The sequence below is a fragment of the Rhinolophus hipposideros genome (assembly GCF_964194185.1).
Source record: "Rhinolophus hipposideros genome assembly, chromosome: 23".
NCBI lineage: Eukaryota > Metazoa > Chordata > Mammalia > Chiroptera > Rhinolophidae > Rhinolophus > Rhinolophus hipposideros.
Window position 1 is genome coordinate 673,258 of NC_138069.1, and position 18,819 is coordinate 692,076.

Here is an 18,819-nt window from a genome sequence, read left to right on the forward strand (position 1 = left end):
TCTGCAGGAGAAACCCCTACCATCCCCTGAAGGAAAGCAATCTTGCACTACCCACCCGCTTTGCCTAGTTTGACTTTGACTTCCTGTTTCTGCTCCGTCTGTCTAGAAAAGGCTTTTATTTTGTACAGCGTTAAACAAAAAGCTTAACTTTCTTTTTAGGAAGAAAGACTTTGTTGAGTCATATGCTGGCCAGAAATGGACTAAGTCCCAGGTCATGATGGCTAAAACCATTAGGAACAGGGTTAGATGGAGAAGACCACTTGTCTGCCATCCTGGATTTGATGGGCAGTTTTACAAGTTATATCTTGGGGAAGAAAGATGGAAGTTGTTTTGAAAGGATTGACATCAGCTACAGAGAAGGAGGTGGGATGAGGTGAGGTGGGGCATTTCTATAATAGGAGCAGGGTCTGTGAGGAGGAGACATTCACTACTTCTGATCACTTACAGGCAACAGTTCTGAAAGTTCACATGCAGGACATGGTGGCCTCTGCCGGTCATTACAGAAGGTCACTCAAAGCTCCAACACACACTCATGGATGCTAGTTGTCTTCTATCAGCTGACCCCCAGATGTTAACAGAATAACTTCTCTGTGCCCTTTCATTCTCTGCCCACTGTAATTTAATTTAGAGCATCTCAGAATTATTTTCCTGTCGTTTTGTTCTCTCCATGGCATTTTTCCAGAGGCAGGAACACAGGTAACTTCAGAGCTCCCAAGACTGCTACTTGGTTCCATTCAGGACATCCAATGCATTCTCTCCAAAGAGAATGGATCTCCCCACTTCATCAGCTGGGTACCAAGGCCTACTGAGGCCGCAGATATTGTGGAGTTTATAATTCAAGGGAGGAAACCCTAACTGCCACACCGGTGACTCTCATTCTCTATCTGCCATCAGCCCATCAACATCACTGCCTCTTTAACACAGCAGCTTTGAATATTCAGACCTGGGTCCCCGTGAAGCACAGAACTCCTCCTTCCCCCTTCCATGAGTCCTGGTTTGTCCACAGTTAAATGACGCCAGTGGGGCTGGTCCCCTTTGTGATGAAGTGAGGTGAGGGAGTGAGGAGGTGACACAGGGAGGGTGGAAATACAGGCCCATCTTGGGGGAGAGGCTGTGAAGCTGAGGGGACTGAGGCAGAAGTGATGGCAACCCCTCAGCCAGGATCTTCTCATCCCCTCAGCCTAGGAATCCTGTCTCAGCTTTCTCCAGGTGTGTGTGCCCTCCAGATGCCTCCGAGGGTGGTGACTGTCTTACCTGGCTCCTTACGGTGTGGTCTGAAGACCAGCTGGGGGAATGGGGTCCCCCAGGATGCATGCAGAAATGCAGACTCTAAGACCTACAGGATCAGAGTCTGCATTTTAACAGGATTCCAGGTAATGAATTTGCATGTTAGGTGGGAGAAGCTCTGGCCTGGGTTTAGGGCATACCACCTCAAAATATGGCACTTTGGTGGATAGAATAGTTCTGGGTAAAGGTATTTGTGAAGTGGAGGGGGCAGGCATAGACGCTCATGTGAGAGAGGCCCTCTCTGTTCCTGGAGGAAAAGAATATCCTTATTTCTAAGGCAGGGACACAGAGAGGAACCTGAACACACAGGCCTTGCAAAGCTTTCCTGTTTGTTACATTTAGTTCAGATCCCCTTTGTTCTATTATATTTCTCTACCACTATCCACTCTTCATTGGATCTGGCATGAAACCCATTTCTTCAGCACTTCATTTTCTCCATAAAACTCCATAAAGTCACGTGAAACTTTTATTAAATACATGTGTAGGCTTTTCTCCCAATCATCTTTCTCAGTTTACTTTTCAGACCCAGACAGGGACCCTACAAGGGTCCAGGAAAACTTTTTTCTCCCCTACGCTCTGGTCTGTATTTTGCAAAGAATGAAAGCAAATGATGCTTTTTAGTCCTAAAGGGTCTTTGACACTAGTTTTTAAATATTTAAGGATTTTTGCTCTTTGAAAATTCATGTAGCAATATAAACAACAGGATATGGGAGTGAGACATAACTTGGAGTAAAGCTCTGGGTAGATTTGGAGTAAAAATTTACCTCTGAAAATGATTTAACTTCAGAGTTTCAAGAATGACATGGATAGAAGAGAGATAATGAGAACCATGTTGACCTCCAACAAGTGTAGAAAATATTAGATGAGTTAAGAGCATTTAACACAGAGCAGGAACTTAATAAACATCAGGTCCTCATCACTAATAAAATGAAAACATACCTGAGGAAAACGACGTTCTAAGACTTCAATGACTGATGTATCATTGATGTAGGTTAACTTCTTGGTTAATCCAGAATCTTACAACAGACTTTGGGGAAAATGTCGAAGGCTGGGCACCAAAGGTAGAAAGGAAGCACATATTCCTATGAAGGGCTTTTGATAGGAATGTGGGAAACAAAAAACACCCCGCTTGCCCAATTCCCCTGTGTGATGGCTGTCAGCTAAGAAAAATGGTCAAATTGTGATCATTCTGACTAAAATTCACAGAAAGTTGTTAAAGAATTAAAAACAAAAAAGAACACAAACAAAACTCTGGTTTACAAAGGGAGTATCTTTTGTACTTGGCACTCTAGTATAAGCTACGAGACTCATGTTGGTAACTACTGATCTCACGCTGGTCTTGGGGCCTGCTTTCCCGACCCTCTAGTGGGGCTGTTTGGATGATATGTGTTGTGCAGTTCACTTACCAGAACATGTCGTGTTGGGACTGAAACGGTCTTACAGAGGTGCACGCAAAGACACAGTGGGAGGCACAGGCCAAGACCGGATCTGACAGAATAGTCCCGATGCCACCCACAGCCCCTGATGGAGACGACGCCAGGCTGCACATGCGCATTGCTGCCATGGCCCTCACTCCCGTCCTCCCTCCCCGTCACTGAGCAGCAGCCTTCTCAGTGCCCCCTTCACGTCCTTGTTTCTGAGTGTGTAGATCAGGGGGTTCAGGAGTGGGGTGACAATGTTGTAAAAGAGGGTGAGGAACTTGCCCTGGTCCTGGGCAGAGCTGTTCCCGGGCTGCATGTACATGTAGATGATGTTCCCATAGAACAGGGAGACCACGGTGAGGTGGGAGCTGCAGGTGCTGGCGGCCTTGTGCCGCCCTGCCGCTGACTGGATTTGTAACACCGCCCTCACGATGTAGCCATAGGAGACAAGGATAAAGCCCAGGGGGAACAGCACGATGCCCACGGCCAGGACAAAGACAGTGCCCTCAATGGCGGCTGTGTCCACACAAGCCATCCGAATCAGGGCGGGCATCTCACACAGGAAGTGGTCCACAGTGCGGCGCCCACAGCGGGGTAAGTGCAGGGTGACTGGGGACATGGCCATGGAGTTGACCACTCCGCAACCCCAGGCGACCGACAGCAAGCCCACGCAGAGGCGGGGATTCATGATCACCATGTAATGCAGGGGCTTGCAGACAGCGACAAACCGGTCATATGCCATGACGGCCAGGAGCAGACACTCTACGCCACCCAGAGCCAGGAACAGGAAGAGCTGGATGGCGCAGCCTGTGTAGCTGATGGTCTTGTCACGTCCACTAAGGTTATAGAGCAGCTGGGGGATGGAGCTGGTGGTGAAACAGAGGTCCAGGACAGAGAGGTGGGTGAGGAAGAAGTACATGGGGGAGTGGAGGTGGGTGTCTAGCCGGCACACCAGGATGATGGTGGTGTTGCCCACAAGGGTCAGGAGATATGCAATCAAGATGACCACAAAGAGGATCCTCTCCAGATGGGGGCGGTCAGAAAACCCCAAAAGGATGAAGTTTTCCTGGGTGCTCTCATTGGCTCCATCCATCTGGACTGCACCTGAGAAGGAATATTGATACTAATAATGGTAGTAGCCCACATAAGGCCGCACCTACTATGAGCCAGGCGTTCTTCTACGATTTTTACATTTATTTACTCATTTAACCCCACAGCAGTGACATGGAGTTGACAGTCTTATTGTCCTGGACTTACAGAAAGGGAAACTGAGGCAGGCATCTGTTAAGCAAATGATCATATTGTAGAAAAGGTAGAGCTGACTTTGAACTGAAGACTTAGGCTCAGAGTCCTCATCCCTCACTGCCTCTTATTCCAATGGCAAGAACATAAACCCTGCTATGGCCCAGTCACTGATTCTCCCCAGACATGAGTTCCTGAGCTCCTGCGAAAACCTCAAAGACCCCAAGTGCAATCTCAGAATAATCAATTAATAGTATTTAGGAACTATTCACTAGACACAGAAAACTTTATTTACCCTCTAACCCAAACACACATCTCATTCCTTTTTATCATTATTCTTGAGGTAATTTTAAAGTACCTGAATAAATAAAATAAATAATGTATGAGACAGTTGAATATTACTAAAGCAACATACACATAAAATCTCTCTCTCTCTCTCTCTGTCTCTCTCTCAATTGGGTCTGGTTTTGAAGAAAGAGTATTTTTTTCTTCCAAAGTACTATAGCTGCTTGGGAAAAAGAAAAATCACAAAATTTGAAACAGATTATTCAACTTTAATGCAATAATTTATATACACGTGCAGAAACCTCTGTCAAATTGCAGTCCCAATAGTTCATCAGATTCAAACAAAGCAGACTGAGGACACAGAACCACTCTTACAGACAGATAGAGGAGTCAGTTTCACACCCTCGGGCTGCCGCCCCAGTCTCCTTGCTGCCTTGTTACAATCCCTTAGCCAGCAAGATACCATTTCCAAGATCTTGGAAAGCTCTCTACCTTTTCATAGTTTACTCGTCTCAATGGTAATAATCAAACTATCTTACTTATTATAGCTATGTTTTGATATTTTAATATGAAAGAAAGTTGGTAAATATGAAAGGTGTATGTATGTTACATGAAGCTATGTGTCACACACAAAGGGAGTGGGAAATTAAGCCCATGCAACAAGGCAGAGAAATTCTGACCCCCAAAAAAAGTCTAATGAGGAGAAACCATCCTTAGCATATATCCAAACATACTTCGAAAGTAATAATTAAACCATAACAATTGGTGAGGCATTCGGGATTGGGGAGTGTGGCTCACTCATCCACTCCTTTCACCAAAATAAATTACAAGTCAAATATTGAAACATTCAATAAGTAAACTGTTATAAGAAAGCGTGGGAGTTGTTCTCTTTGTTTTTTTCCTGATCATGTTGGATTTACATAGCTCTCACTAGGCAAGTTGCAATTCTCAAACCTATAAAACAAAATACAAATAAGTTTGCATATTTTAATAAATCTCTGATATAAGAAACACTGCTAATAAAATATAAAGAATAATTAAAATACTAGAGAAATTCAACAGGACAATTGAAAGGCTACCTTGTCTAATAATTTTTTTCAAGAAATTGGCAAGAAAACCTGGAACAAAATAAAAATAGGTAGTGATTGAAGCAGTAGTTCACAAGAAAAGTAATGTAAAAAATGGCTTATAAACATTAGAATTCCTCTCACTGATAATTAAAGATATAAAATTAAAATATAGGTGTAAATATATGTGCTTTTTAGACAGGAAAATATTTTGAAATGTGGTATACATGAAGTGGGAAAAGTGCAAGGGAATAAGCCCATTCTCTTGAACTCGTGATAGGTATTGAAATTGGAATAGAATGTTTGGAGGGATCTTAGAAAAAGATCGTTGATTAAAGTGCCCAATACTCAGAAACGATGCATATGTTTAAAGTTGTAGAAATGATTTAATAAATAACAACAACTTTGTGAGCTAGAAACAAACAGCTACTAAATGGAAATAAGCATGTGTATGTGATTTCACCTGGATATTTTTTCCAAAACTCATGTTAATCTCACACAAATGGAAAGCAAAATCTGACACACAATGAGATTATACATAGCCTGATCCCACTTTCTGGTCACAAACTCTCTATATATTTACATTAAAATAGATAAAATATCTCAATGTATGCAGTGAATTATTAAAGTGATTTACTTCTAGAGTGTGAGATGCAGTTTAAGGGAAACTTTCATTTGTACATGACTACTTCATTAAATCATAATTTATAATCATGAATTATTATGAAATTAAAAATAATATGTATACATGTATGTTTATAGTACAAAAAAATTCAGAAAATTTTCCTATGAATTTTGTGTTTTTTCTAAATCTGTTAATATATTATTTTAACTTTATATTGCTCCTTTACAGACATCATTGCCCCATCCCCTTTAATAAATCATTTAAAACAAAAGAAACTGAAAAAGGAAATAAGTCAAAAGAAAGGCAGGATATTTAGGAAGGAAAAAAGACTGAACCAAATTTTGTCACCACAATAAAACCAGTGTTTTAAAACAAACTGCTGCACAATTTTGTTACCCAAAAATTGTGAATTCTGTGAAATAAGAGAAAAATAGACCAAGGAGGTGAAAATGAGTGGAACGCAGTGACAGGAGTGAACTTTCTTGTCAGGGCAGCATGTGAGTCCCCATCTCCTGAGTGTTTTCTGCACTTGGATGTGGGGTCCGAGGGACTCGCAAGGACATCTGAGGCAACTGAAAAGAACGTTCATCCTAATCCCTTGCTTCTGGCCAGCTCTGAACCAACAGCCACCTCCTCTCTCCTCTGGGAAACAGACAGGCTGGTGTTGGCCTGGGGTTCTGAGAGGGAGGGAGGGTCCCTAGCCCTGCTGGTAGCACACAGCCTGCTAGGGTAGACACAGGTCCCTCACACAGAGGACACCAGGCCTTCACTTCCTGAACGGTTCTGGGAAGGGGCAGGTATGGTCTTCCCTTACATTCTAACTTTGGAAGGCACATGATCATTGTTCTTTCTTGTGCTACAGGTCCTCTCAGCCACCCTCACCACCTCCCACCCGTAGCTTACACTTTACAGTTAACGCCTACAACCACTGTGAGCATCTTTACATTTAACCTGATTGTGCACCTGTGCTTGCTTTCACATAGCGAATTTTGTCCTGGTGAGAGGAGCGATGGAAAACATCCATCTTTTATACATGGACACAGAGCTGAAGCTCCGGGAATGAATAATCAATTGCTTCACGTGGCAGTTCAAGTCCTCCCTACGGTGGAAGCATTCACTGTTCATGGGTCAAAGCTAGAGAAACTTGAAGGCCGGATGGAGTGATAAACTGGAGATCAGTGAGCTCTCCCACCTATATGGGGTGACTCATGGAAATGTACAGGCAGCGAGTCCAGTGACTGAGGCCTGCTGCTTGTGTTGAACTTTGGTTGGGATTGCAGGCATGAGTGGCTCAGCTGCACGAAGGGACAATTGCTTTGCAAACGTTTGCTTACTTGGGATTGTAGGCGGCAGAGCACCAGAGGTAAAAGGCATTTTCCCTCTGGGTGCTGGCCAAGCAGTATGAATACTAGCCCCAAATGCAGTGTCCCACCTCAGAAATGCCCACACTCAAAATGCAAGGTCATAGAAATGTATTTTTCAGTTCCTGGAGAGCAAGCAGTCATATGATTAGAAATTTTAGTCTATTTCCAAAGCATTTTTAATCTTGAAAATTAAAGAATTTTAAATTCACCAAAATGTGGCTACAATGACAGATAGCAGAAAATGGGACCTGTGTTTTCAAAGCAGGGGCAGGGCTATACTTTCTCTGCCAAGAGTGACACTTGCGTCCCTCATTGGTCCCCATGAGGCTGATAATCCCTTTTTCCATACTATGTTTTTCAAAATGAAACTAACATATCAGATCTCATTTCTCATGTCCTCCTTACAAACCTCAGTCTTTCTTCACAAACTCCAGTCCCAACATAAGAAAACAGAACAAAACAACCAAAACTTATTTTGTGTTTCTTCATACTTTGTCTCTTCAGCAATTTTATATGTCATCCTTTAAAAATCATTTTGCACTGGTAAATTTATGATTTGTTATAATTAAATAACATGAGTTGTGATGTATGTATTTTTGTATAGATTTGTCTCAGTGTATCTGTCAATCCATAAAGTTTCCAAGAGCAAGGAGTTTGTTCTCTGTTTTCTATTCCTTTGAGGTATTCCATACAGGTCTTTAATTTAACAAACCAATAGAAAAGTGCAAACTTATGAATTGAGCTTCTAAATCCAGAAATCCACTCACCATTTTTAGTTGTGTGCTACCAGGTACCGTTAAAAGTTAGAAGTCAGGAGGCACAGACCTGGCTGGAGGACCTTCATGCACGCAGTGTCTTCTCCCCTCCTGGGCTCACGCAGGTGCTCCAGCCAGGAACAATTGCACGTGCAGAGAAAATGAAGGTGTCTCTCCCGACCGTGGCCCACTCCTCTATAAACGAGTGGGCCAGGGTTGCTGTTCAGAGGGCTGTGTGGCACCGACTCCCAGCGATGCTGCTCTCCCGAGGACAGGCCTGATGGTGGGCTGCATGCGTCCACAGCCCGGCACTCCCGAGAAACTGAACCCACAGGAGTCATCAGTGCACACACTGCGGTGTGTTGTGGCACGCATCACAGCAAGCTCTCCAATCCTCACAAGGTCCACACAGAAAGTGAGGACCGTGAGAATTTGTCCCTAGACATAGGAAGGACTTATCACCCACTTCAGGTAAGCAAAGTTGGAGACTCACTCCATTATTTTCCATAAACATAAATGTTACCAGGCCATTTGCTCCCTTCCCTTGTATCTAAAAAGCGATCGAGGCATAATTGGTCCCATCCTACCTGCTTTTGTTCTCCTTAGATCTACTGAAAATAGATGGAAAGGATTTTGACATTTTGTTTACTTAAGAATTTTATATACAAAAATGAAATAACCCATTATCCTAGATAGTGGAAAAAATTAATAGATGCATTGATTAATAGAAAGTGTATTATTAATTTAAGGAGCTAACAAGGTGAACTATTTTGTTTCATTTATTTACTCAGTTTTATTTTGGGATTTGAAAGGAAGATGTCAGCATATGTCAATTCATACTTTAGTTTCAAAATCTAACTACAGGGAGTTGAGCAAGTATCATGAACCCCTGATGTATTAGATTGTATAAACATGCCCGCGTTTTAATGCTCTTGTAGAGGCAACTATAATACAACAAGGCTGAAAATTTAAATAACAGTAAAGTAAATAAATGAATAGAAATTGAGTTCTTGCAGTCAGCCAGGCAATATCAGAGAATAATCAGACTTGTTTGAGTCAATGGACTTAGGAATTTGTCAAAATAATTATTTGGGTACTTTTGAGTAGATGTCACAGCATCAGGGAGGAAAGAGAATGTTCCATATGTGTGGATGTGTAGGGCCTGCATACCTGCAGAATGTGTATTCCTCCCACACGCAGGCCACCTCCCGCCTTCCCTCTCCCTTGGAGAATGGAAGAGCAGCTCCTCAGAAACTTGCATGGAGGGTCGGTGCTTGGAGAGCACATGGGCTTAATAAATCCCAGTGTTCCCAATTTCTCTGCCCTTGGGGACACAGAGTTGAAATCACCACTCAAAGTGTGCCTAGTTCCTTCTGCCAGCTAATGAAGCCATTTTACATCCTGCTCCCTCCCTTCCAGCTCTACATATCACCCTCCTTCCAGTTATCTCAACTCAGGGCTCTCCCAACATGCTAGAATAATGAACTTATTTAGTTAATTCACTTGACAAACCAGTCACCTGATTGTGGGCTGAAATGGTCAATTTAGTAACTTAAATAAGTCATTGAGTCTTCTGTTGTAGACATGAAACTAGCATCTAATGTTAGGGGTGACTTTTTAGCCATTCTACATGAATTTAGTTATTCTTTATAATAATGTGGATTACAAAAAAGTGCAATGTATAATTACAGGAAAGTGATGGAGAGGAAAGTAGACCCAAATCACCGTGTAAGGAGAGGAAGTGGCTCAACGACAGTTCATAGGAAGAGGAACACATAAAACATGAATCCAAATTTTTAAAAAAAGGTTTTAGCCTTTATAATTTTATAGAACATTCCCCATGTTTCTAGAGAGTCTAAGGGAGGTGGTGTATGTCGTGTGTATGAGGCAATGCATGATTCAAAGTGTCACTGTGTTGTCACAGGGAATCAAAGCAACAGAAGGTTCGGTGGGACCACACCTGGACATGGCAAGTCATCGTGTCACTAGAATCCATCACTTCTGCAAACTCAGCCTTCTATTCAAATTTTCTCTATACCTCAAAATCAATTTTATTCATTTAGCACTTGACATTACACTTTATTGGTCAGTGATTACCTAGTTATACATATACTATTATTATTTATGTTTGTATAATAATAATACCTCTGTAGCATATTCCATTTCACAAAATACTTTCAGACCCATCATTTAATTCTGCACTCCCAGAAAGATGATCACTTACGTATCCCACAAATATGCACCGAGTGATACTACAGACAAAGCAGTGTTGGAGGTGCTTGGGCGAAGGTGAATATATTATCAACAAAGACTGCTCCCTGCAGAGTGCTTACATTCTACCAAGTAAAGGCAAAAGCAACAAAATAAGATGAACTAATAAATAAGACAGCAATGTAACACATTAGGAGTGATGAATAATATATTTGAAAATAGAGCCTCCATTGGGTGGGTGAGGGCTGCACAGCCCTCACTGAGAAGCAGGTTTAAGCTTAAAGGACAAAAGGGAATGAGTAAAGGAGATATTTGGGGAAAGGGAAGCACAGGTAGAAGGCCTAGCTGGGAGAAAGGCCCAGTGTTGGGAGGTAGCCAGCCTGGAGCCAAGGATATGCCCGCAGGACTGGGCATTGGAAATAAAGGGAAGGAGACAGACTCAGAGGAGGGACTAGTTCAGGTCCCCCAGGGCCTGTAGCTTCACTGCAAAGATTCTGGCTTTACCTGTGAGTTCAATGCAAGGTCATTGCGATGGTACTATTATACTATGTTGGGCGCTGAAAGGCTTAGCCCAGCTGCATTGAGAATGGACGTGGGGATGTGAAGCACAGCCAGGGTTAAAGTTAGCAAAGTACTGTAGTAAGCCAGAGGGAAAGGATGGGAGCTCAGTTGTGAGGTTGGGCTGGTGGAACTCTGCTGATGTTGTGAGGGGACAGCCCACAGGCCGTGTTGATGGACTGAGTGTGGGCCAGTGAAATCAAGAACGGGGTCGACCAGAGCTTTGGCCTGAGCGATTGAGAGAACAGAACTGCCATCCACTGAGATGAAGTGACGTGTGTGTGTGTGTGTGCAAAGTTTTAGGCATGTTAAGTTTAAAATGTGTGTTTTGATGGCAAGTAGACAGTTGAATACAGAAGTCTGCTGTCCAGGAGAAAAGATGGAGAAGTAAAAGGAAGGTGAAGAAATCAATATGGATTTAGAGGATTTTACTGGTAATAAACCAGGGTTCCAGGCAGAACAGTAGAGACCTTCTAGGAACTGGGAAGGGAAGGAGAAGGGTCATAACAGGAGATACACGAAGCTTGGTGAATCTCTGAATACAAGGGATGGAGAAAGACTTAAGTTGGTTTACAACTAAAATGAATCATGAGAAAACACCAGGAGATGGCAAGATTCCAGAGAGACAGCAGAGACCAAGATGCTGGTTTCAGAGGTTGGGGTGGCATTTCTGGGACTCCATGTTGACCCCTTGAAGTGGGCAGAACGGCTCTGCTGGTGGTGCCCTCTCTGCCCATTAGGCCTCCCTGTTCCGATGAATGTGTGGAGCCCCTGGGAAATGGGATCTCAGACCAGTGACTCTGTGCCTCCCCCTCCCCATAAGGAATGGGCTCTGCTGCTCTGAGTGTGTGTTCTCCGTCACGACGCCCATCAATGAGCACTGGCCTTGCCATGACTCAGAATGCAGGTGTCAAGCCCTGGGGATGGAGCGGGTGGGCTAGACCCAGAGCACGTGCCTTTACCCCCAGATCAGGCCTGGGAGAGCCCTAGGACAAGCATGGTCTGAAAATATCAACAAGACAGATGGTATTATTACCTCTATTTGCAAATGAGAGATGGAGGGGGGAATGTTTGCTTAGGATCAAGTGTAAGTGTATCAAACATGAATGAAGAAATTTTAGCTTAATACAGGATTCATTAGTAAGGTATGTAGACCCATCTGGTAATAGAGTGTGATGAGACTGTTCCATTTCTAAAGTTATTATATTCCATATTGCTCCTGTAAGTGCAAAAGTCTAGAAAATAATGTTTAAAAACCTAGAAAGAAAAGTGTGTCAAAAATGTTACTGGAAAGTTAAGTGAAAGATTTTAGTTAAAAAAAAAAAAAATCTCCCTGGAAGAGAAAAACACCGTAAAATTCCAGGTGGAGTTAAAGAAGAGAATTAAAATTTTGGCAAATTATTATTAGCACGATGTTAACTAAATTTGCCATTAATAATAATTGTTTAGCATTTAAACATTTAGCATTTAAGCATTTTAGCACATGGTTAACAATTATTTGTTAGATAGAGATACACAGAAAAAGGGTGGCAAAGTTAGCTGTCAAAGACAAGAATTTTGTTGGGAAGGTATAGAATATACTTTAAAAATAAGTCAAACATTATTATTGTTTCCTCCTCATCATCATTTTTATATTGAATTTAAGTAGCAAAGTTGAGTTTGAATCAATCATTATCAATTATGACCTTAAATATTTACCATAACATTGTGTGGTCAATATCATTATTCTGCGTATAGAACTATGTTAAGTAGCTGAGACTGGGGGTGGGTAGGTGTTATGTTTGAGCTCTTATAACTAGTAAAGGATGAGGTGAAAGAACTAGCTGTGTTAGAATTCTGAGAAATTTCTACTCTAAAACATACATCCAAAGAGAAAGGAAAAAGTTGCAGTCCCAGAGGGGTTTGATGTGGGTTTCAGCATTATTAGATTCAGAGGAATGAATTTCATAATCCTCAAAAATAATTCCAAGAATAGAGAATTTAAATAGTAATTGAATACAGCCACAGCCATTGTGAATGTACATAGGAATGAGTCTGAATCTAGAAAGAAATGGAAGGTGAAACAACAAAAAGTGTAATGCAAACAAAAGGTAAGGAGCAAGAAAGAAAAAGAGAGGGAGGCAAATAGAAGAAATGAAGGAAAAGAGACGAGAGAGAAAGAGGAAAGGGAATGAGAGAGGAGAAGAAAAGTGAAGAGAAACATAATTATGGATCTGATGCTAGAATGATATTGGACAGTTCTCAATCAATTTATTAATTGCCATTTCTAATTGTTAATATGTGGATAACTTGGGATGAAAGGATATTAAAAGGAATGAGAAATTATAATGACTGTGTAGGTATCTTTTATATAAGATCCATTCATTTGAAGACACTCATCAAGAAAGTGTGTGGAGCCATCTGGATTAAGGAGTGATGACATGTTTCATTTCTAGTATCATTATACTGCACAATGCACCTCCAGGTGCAAATGCTTCATATTTTGTCTTTTGTCCCCATGGGAAATTTCCATAGCAACATTGACTAAAGTGCTGACCTCCACGGGGACATATGTGGAGGCTTCGCATTGGTATATCCTCCACTCCACTCCAGGAAATGCCGCCTACACTTGGAGCGTTTCTCGGGAACAGAATCTTAGGAATGGTCATCTCTAAGGTTACACACAGGGTCAGGATGATCTCTGGATGCCCAGTCTCCTGACTCTGCTTCTGTCAGAGGTGGCAAGACAAGAGGAGTCGTGTCACATATGAAAAAGTAAGGCCGGAGAAGACCAGTGAACAGTTGGGTGAATGTGTAGATGTAAGATCCATTTGTAATGTCGTAAAAGGAGATTTCACCTGCTTCGTAGTCCAAGAAAATCCCAACGCGACGAGGCCGTTCCAGGTGGAGCAGAGGCACTGAGGGAGAGGTGAGGACCATGTACTCACTCCCCTTCAGTAGCCACAAGGCCCAGACTCCGTTCTCGGGGGATGGTGTGGTCTCCCCCTTTCTGGGCACTGTGTCTTGACAAACTCCTAGTCCCCACTCTGCTCTTTCCCCGACTATGACCTCCCAGTAATGCCTCCCTGATGAGAAGTTCTGCAAACCCAGGATACAGGGCCATGTGTCAAATCGCTCGGGGTTGCTGGGGACATCCCTCCACAGTTCTCCGTCCTGCACACTGCGCAGGTCAGTGGTCAAGAGGAGGCTGGGATGCGCTGTTGCAGGGTCCAGCTTCACGTCAACTGGGGAAAGAATTTTGTGGGACATGTGAAAGGATGGAAGAGGCGGATGAGCACTTAGGAAGTGTGACAATGAGGACAGTCACACCACTCATCACTCTCTCTCTATTCCTAGAGAGAACAGAGTAAGTATTTGACTTTACAAGCCACTGAGAATAGTTTTCAGTACTTTAGGGCATTCCACTGCTACCTCTGCACAAGCCAGGGCTACTCACTGCCCCACTGAAAACACGCACACTGAGGCCATGACAAAGCAAGTGCATAATCAGTTAGTGTCCTCTGTCCACATCCAAAGTACCAAGTACCTTTTGCACTTAAGATAAAATTTAAAAACCCCACGGGATGTAGTTTTTTGTCTCAAAAACTATTTTAAAAAATTAATTAAAAGTAAATCCACCATTTTCAAAGCTACGTTACTGCGGTAGGCAGAATTCTGAGACAGACCCCATGACCTTCAGACCCTGGTGGTACTCTCAGGATTGTGCTATACTACATGACAAGAGGGAGCTTATTTGTGTGGGTCCAATATAATCACATCAACCTTTTTAAAAGCAGAGTAGTTTCTGTGGCTATTCCACTAGCAGCAGAAGAGAAAGTCAGAGAGATTTAGATTTGATTTGTTACTGCTGACTTTAAAAATGCAGCTAGCGCACCAAGAGGAGAAAGGCAAGTGACCTCTAACTGATAGTCAGCAAGGAAATAGGGACCTCAGTCCTACCGAGTGGAAATGCATTATGCTAACAGCCTAAATAAGCTTGGAAAGTGATTCTTCTCCAGACCTTTCATTGAAGCCTAGCCTGGCCAACTACTTGATGTTGATCTTGCGAACCCCTAAGTAGAGAGCCAGCTGATTCCACCTGGAAGTCTGATAGGCAGAACCTTCAGCTAATGGACGGGTGTGGTTTGAAACAGCTAATTCTGTGGCAATTTGTTACACAGCAACAGAAAACTAATGCTGATACTGTGAAGTCCCTGTTAGACTGACATAAAATTTTACTTGTCCGCAAAATTAATAAGTACCTCTACATAATAAGTACCTTTACTTCTCTTCAGAGAAGAAAGATGTAAGATATTCAGTGTCTTCTCTTTATAAACAATCAAAACTAGTAAATTTCATTAATATAGTTTCATTTTTAATATCATAGTAACAAGTGTCACCACTATGATTGTCATTCTTATTTGTCTCTAATTCACTTCTAGTGATGTTTTATACGTGAGTGGGTCACATATGTGGTCCAAGTCCATACTAACCCATATAGCCACCCTCAAGGTGGCCATTATCACCGCCACATTATAGATGAGGAGACTTAGAGTTAATGTGATTTCCCCAAACTCTAGAAATTGTAAGCAACAGGGATTGAAATGTGGGTCTCCGTGGGAGTGTTGGCCTATCTAAAATGTCATGGATTCACACATCAGTCCTGCTCCAGCATACTTCTTTGTTCCATTTATAAGAAATCTGTGAAGTGGCTTTTAATAGTCCATCTCCAACAATTGTCTTTACATCTGTTTTCTTAAACTCAGTCGCCATAATAGAACAATACCCTAATGAAACTACTCGTGCCCAACTTTCCAGGGACCTCCACAATGACGAGTGGACAGATATCTTAAGTGGCTTTCCTATAGCACTCAACACTGTTGTGAAACCCTTTGTCTTGGAAAACCTCCCTTCTCTTTTCCAAAGACATGAGTCATCGTGATTTCCACCCTCTGCATTCGCTACCCCACCCCTTGTTGGTCTCCTTTGCTGCTTTATTCTCTTCTCCTCAATCACCACCATTGGACAAGTCAATGGTCTCAGGACTGGGATCTCTTCTACGTTTCTCAGCTCACTCCTAATGTGTCCTTCGGCTGGCTGGCTCAGTGCTTTAATAAATTTCAATCAGATGCTTACTGATCCCGACTCCTACCTGTAGCCTAAACCTTTCTCCTGAAACTCTGTATCTATAAATCCATCTGAAGACCTGACATCAACATTCGGATATTTAATACTCTTCACATTGTCCAAATATCAGCTTCCGTCCTTCTGCCTATCCGCAGCCATCAATATAAACGGCATCCTCATTACATCAATTGCTCTATCTTCAAAATGCACAAAAATTCTGTCCATCCTCAGTACCTCTACTATGAGCACCATGGTCCAACTCATAACTGTCTCCGGTTGAATTATTGTTTTTTCCACTCCAAACCTTACCCTCTGTAACTGATTCCCGATACAGCACACAGAGAAATCCTGCATGATATTAATCCAATCATGCTATTTCTCCATTTATAACTATTCACTGATTTCCTATTTCACTCAAAGGTAAAGTGTCCTGCTCAGTGGCCTGCCCAGAGGGTCCTGTACTCCTGACTCTACCAGCGCAGCAGGGCCTGCCTCCTCAGAGCTCCTAGAAGACATCTCCCATACAACCTTATCTGGAAGCTCTCAGCCACATCCGGTATTTGCTGAGTTTACACCCTATTGGGTGAGGTTTTCCTTGATCACACAATCTAAAAGCAGATGCCCTACCCCCAGAACTTCTGGTCACCCTTACCTTACTATTTTTTCTTTTTCTTATTTTAAAGTGTTTATATATATATATATATATATATATATATATATTTGTGTGTGTGCATATATATATATATTAAATTAAATTTATTGGTGTGACAATGGTTAGTAAAATTATATAGGCTTCAAGTATACATTTCTATAACACATTATATATCCCATTGTATGTTCACCACCCAGAGTCAGTTCTTCCATCACCATATATTTGATTCCCTTTACCCTCTCCTACCACATCTCCTCCTTCACCCTCTGGTAACCACTAAATTGTGCCTGTGTCTATGAGTTTTTGTTTGTCTTGTTTCTTTGTTGCTTTCAATTTTATATCCCACATATGAGTAAAGTCATATGGTTCTCAACTATTTCTGTCTGACTCATTTCACTTAGCATGAAAATCTCAATATCCATCCATGTTGTTCCAAATAGCACTATTTCATCTTTTCTTATGGTCTAGTAGTATTCCATTGTGTATATATACCACAACTTTATCCAATCATTTATCCAAAGACATTTTGGTTGTTTCCATGTCTTGGCCACCATAAATAATGCTGCAATGAACATTGGAGCACACGTGTCTTTATGTATAAATGTTTTCAGATTTTTTTGGATAGATACTCAGGAGAGGGATTGCTAGGTCATATGGTAATTCCATTCTTAATTTTTTGAAGAAGCTCCATACTCTTTTCCATAGTGGCTGCACCAGTCTGCATTCCCACCAACAGTGTATGAAGGCTCCTTTTTCCCCACAGCCTCTCCAACATTTGTTATTATTTGTCTTGTTGATGACAGCCATTCTGACTGGGGTGAGGTGATATCTCATTGTGGTTTTGATTTGCATTTCCCTAGTAGCTACTGAGGTTGAGAATTTTTTCATATATCTATTCTTAATTTGTATGTCTTCTTGGGAGAAGTTTCTGTTGAGGTCCTCTGCCCCTTTTTTTAATTGGATTTTTTTTGTTGTTTTGTTTTTATTGAACATATGAGTTCCTTATATTTTTTGGATATTAGCCCCTTGTTGGAGGCACTGTTTGCAAACATCTTCTCCCATTTGGTTGGTTGCCTCTTTGTTTATTGATGCTTTCTTTTGCTGTGCAGAAGCTTTTTAGTTTGATATAGTCCCATTCACTTACTTCACCTTTTACTACCTTGCCTTGGAAGTCAAATTCATAAAATCCTCTTTGAACCTAAGTTCCATAAGTTTAGTACAACATTATGCTTTCTTCTATGCAGTTTGTTGTTTCACATCTTTAGGTCTTTGATCCATTTTGAGTTAATTTTGGTATATGGTGACAGCAGTCTAGTTTCATTCTTTTGTACGTGACTTTTCAATTTTCCTAAAACCATTTACTGAAGAGGATTTCTTTTCTCCATTATATGTTTTTGGCTCTTTTGTCGAAAATTAACTGTCCATATATATGTGGGTTTATTTCTGGGTTTTCAATTTTATTACATTTGTCTGTGTGTCTGTTTTTCTGTCAATACCATGCTGTTTTGATTATTGTCACTTTGTAGTACCAGCTTAAGTCTATGAGTTTTTAAGTCAAGCTTAACGGTCTATAGTTTTCTTTGTTTGTGTTGTCCTTATCAGATTTTGGTATCAGGGTAATGTTGGCCTCATAAAATAAATGAAGAGGTATTGTCTCTTTTTCAATTTTTTGGAAGAGTTTGAGGAGGACAGGTGTTAAATCCTCTTTGAAGGTTTGGTAGAATTCACTGGTGAAGCCATCTGGTCCTGGACTTTTGCTTTGGGGAAGGTTTTGAATGATTGATTTGATTTCCTTACTGTTGATCAGTCTATTTGGATTTTCCAGTTCTTCATGATTCAGCCTTGGAAGGCTATATGTTTCTAAGAACTTGTCCATTTCTTCTAGGTTATTGAATTTGATGGCATATAGTGCTTCATAGTATTCTTGGATGATCCTTTGTATTTCTGTGGTGTCCGTGGTAACTTCCCCTCTTTCATTTCTGATTTTGTTTATTTGGTCTTTTCTCTTTTTATCTTAGTGAGTCTAGCCAAGGATTCGTCAATTTTATTAATCTTTTCAAAGACATTGTTGCATTAATTTTTTTCTATTGTCTTCTTGTTTTCTATCTTATTTAGTTCTGCTCTAAGTTTTATTATTTCTTTCCTTCTGCTGACTTTGGGTTTCATTTGTTCTTCTTTTTCTAGTTCTTTAAGATGTAATGCTAGGTTTTTTATTTGGGATTTTTTCTTGTTTCTTGAGATAGGCC

At 41.4% G+C, this 18,819-nt stretch overlaps 2 protein-coding genes across 2 annotated transcripts in view; both read right to left on the reverse strand.

The window, feature by feature from the left end:
* Window positions 1–2,856: 2,856 nt before the first annotated feature.
* LOC308491949 (olfactory receptor 2W3-like) lies at window positions 2,857–3,801 on the reverse strand (the record flags this gene model as incomplete). Its single annotated transcript, XM_081036183.1, has 1 exon — window positions 2,857–3,801. One exon carries the CDS (start codon window positions 3,799–3,801, stop codon window positions 2,857–2,859), a length of 945 nt encoding a protein of 314 aa, XP_080892309.1.
* A 5,342-nt stretch (window positions 3,802–9,143) lies between these two features.
* TRIM58 (tripartite motif containing 58) overlaps window positions 9,144–18,819 on the reverse strand; it is a gene marked incomplete at its 5' end in the record, with an annotated part of 35,948 nt that continues 26,272 nt past the window's right edge. Inside the window, one exon of the mRNA XM_081035845.1 lies at window positions 9,144–14,039. Within this exon, the coding sequence (XP_080891971.1) occupies window positions 13,450–14,039 (590 nt within the window). The 3' untranslated portion in view covers window positions 9,144–13,449. The remainder of the gene's footprint in view (window positions 14,040–18,819) is intronic.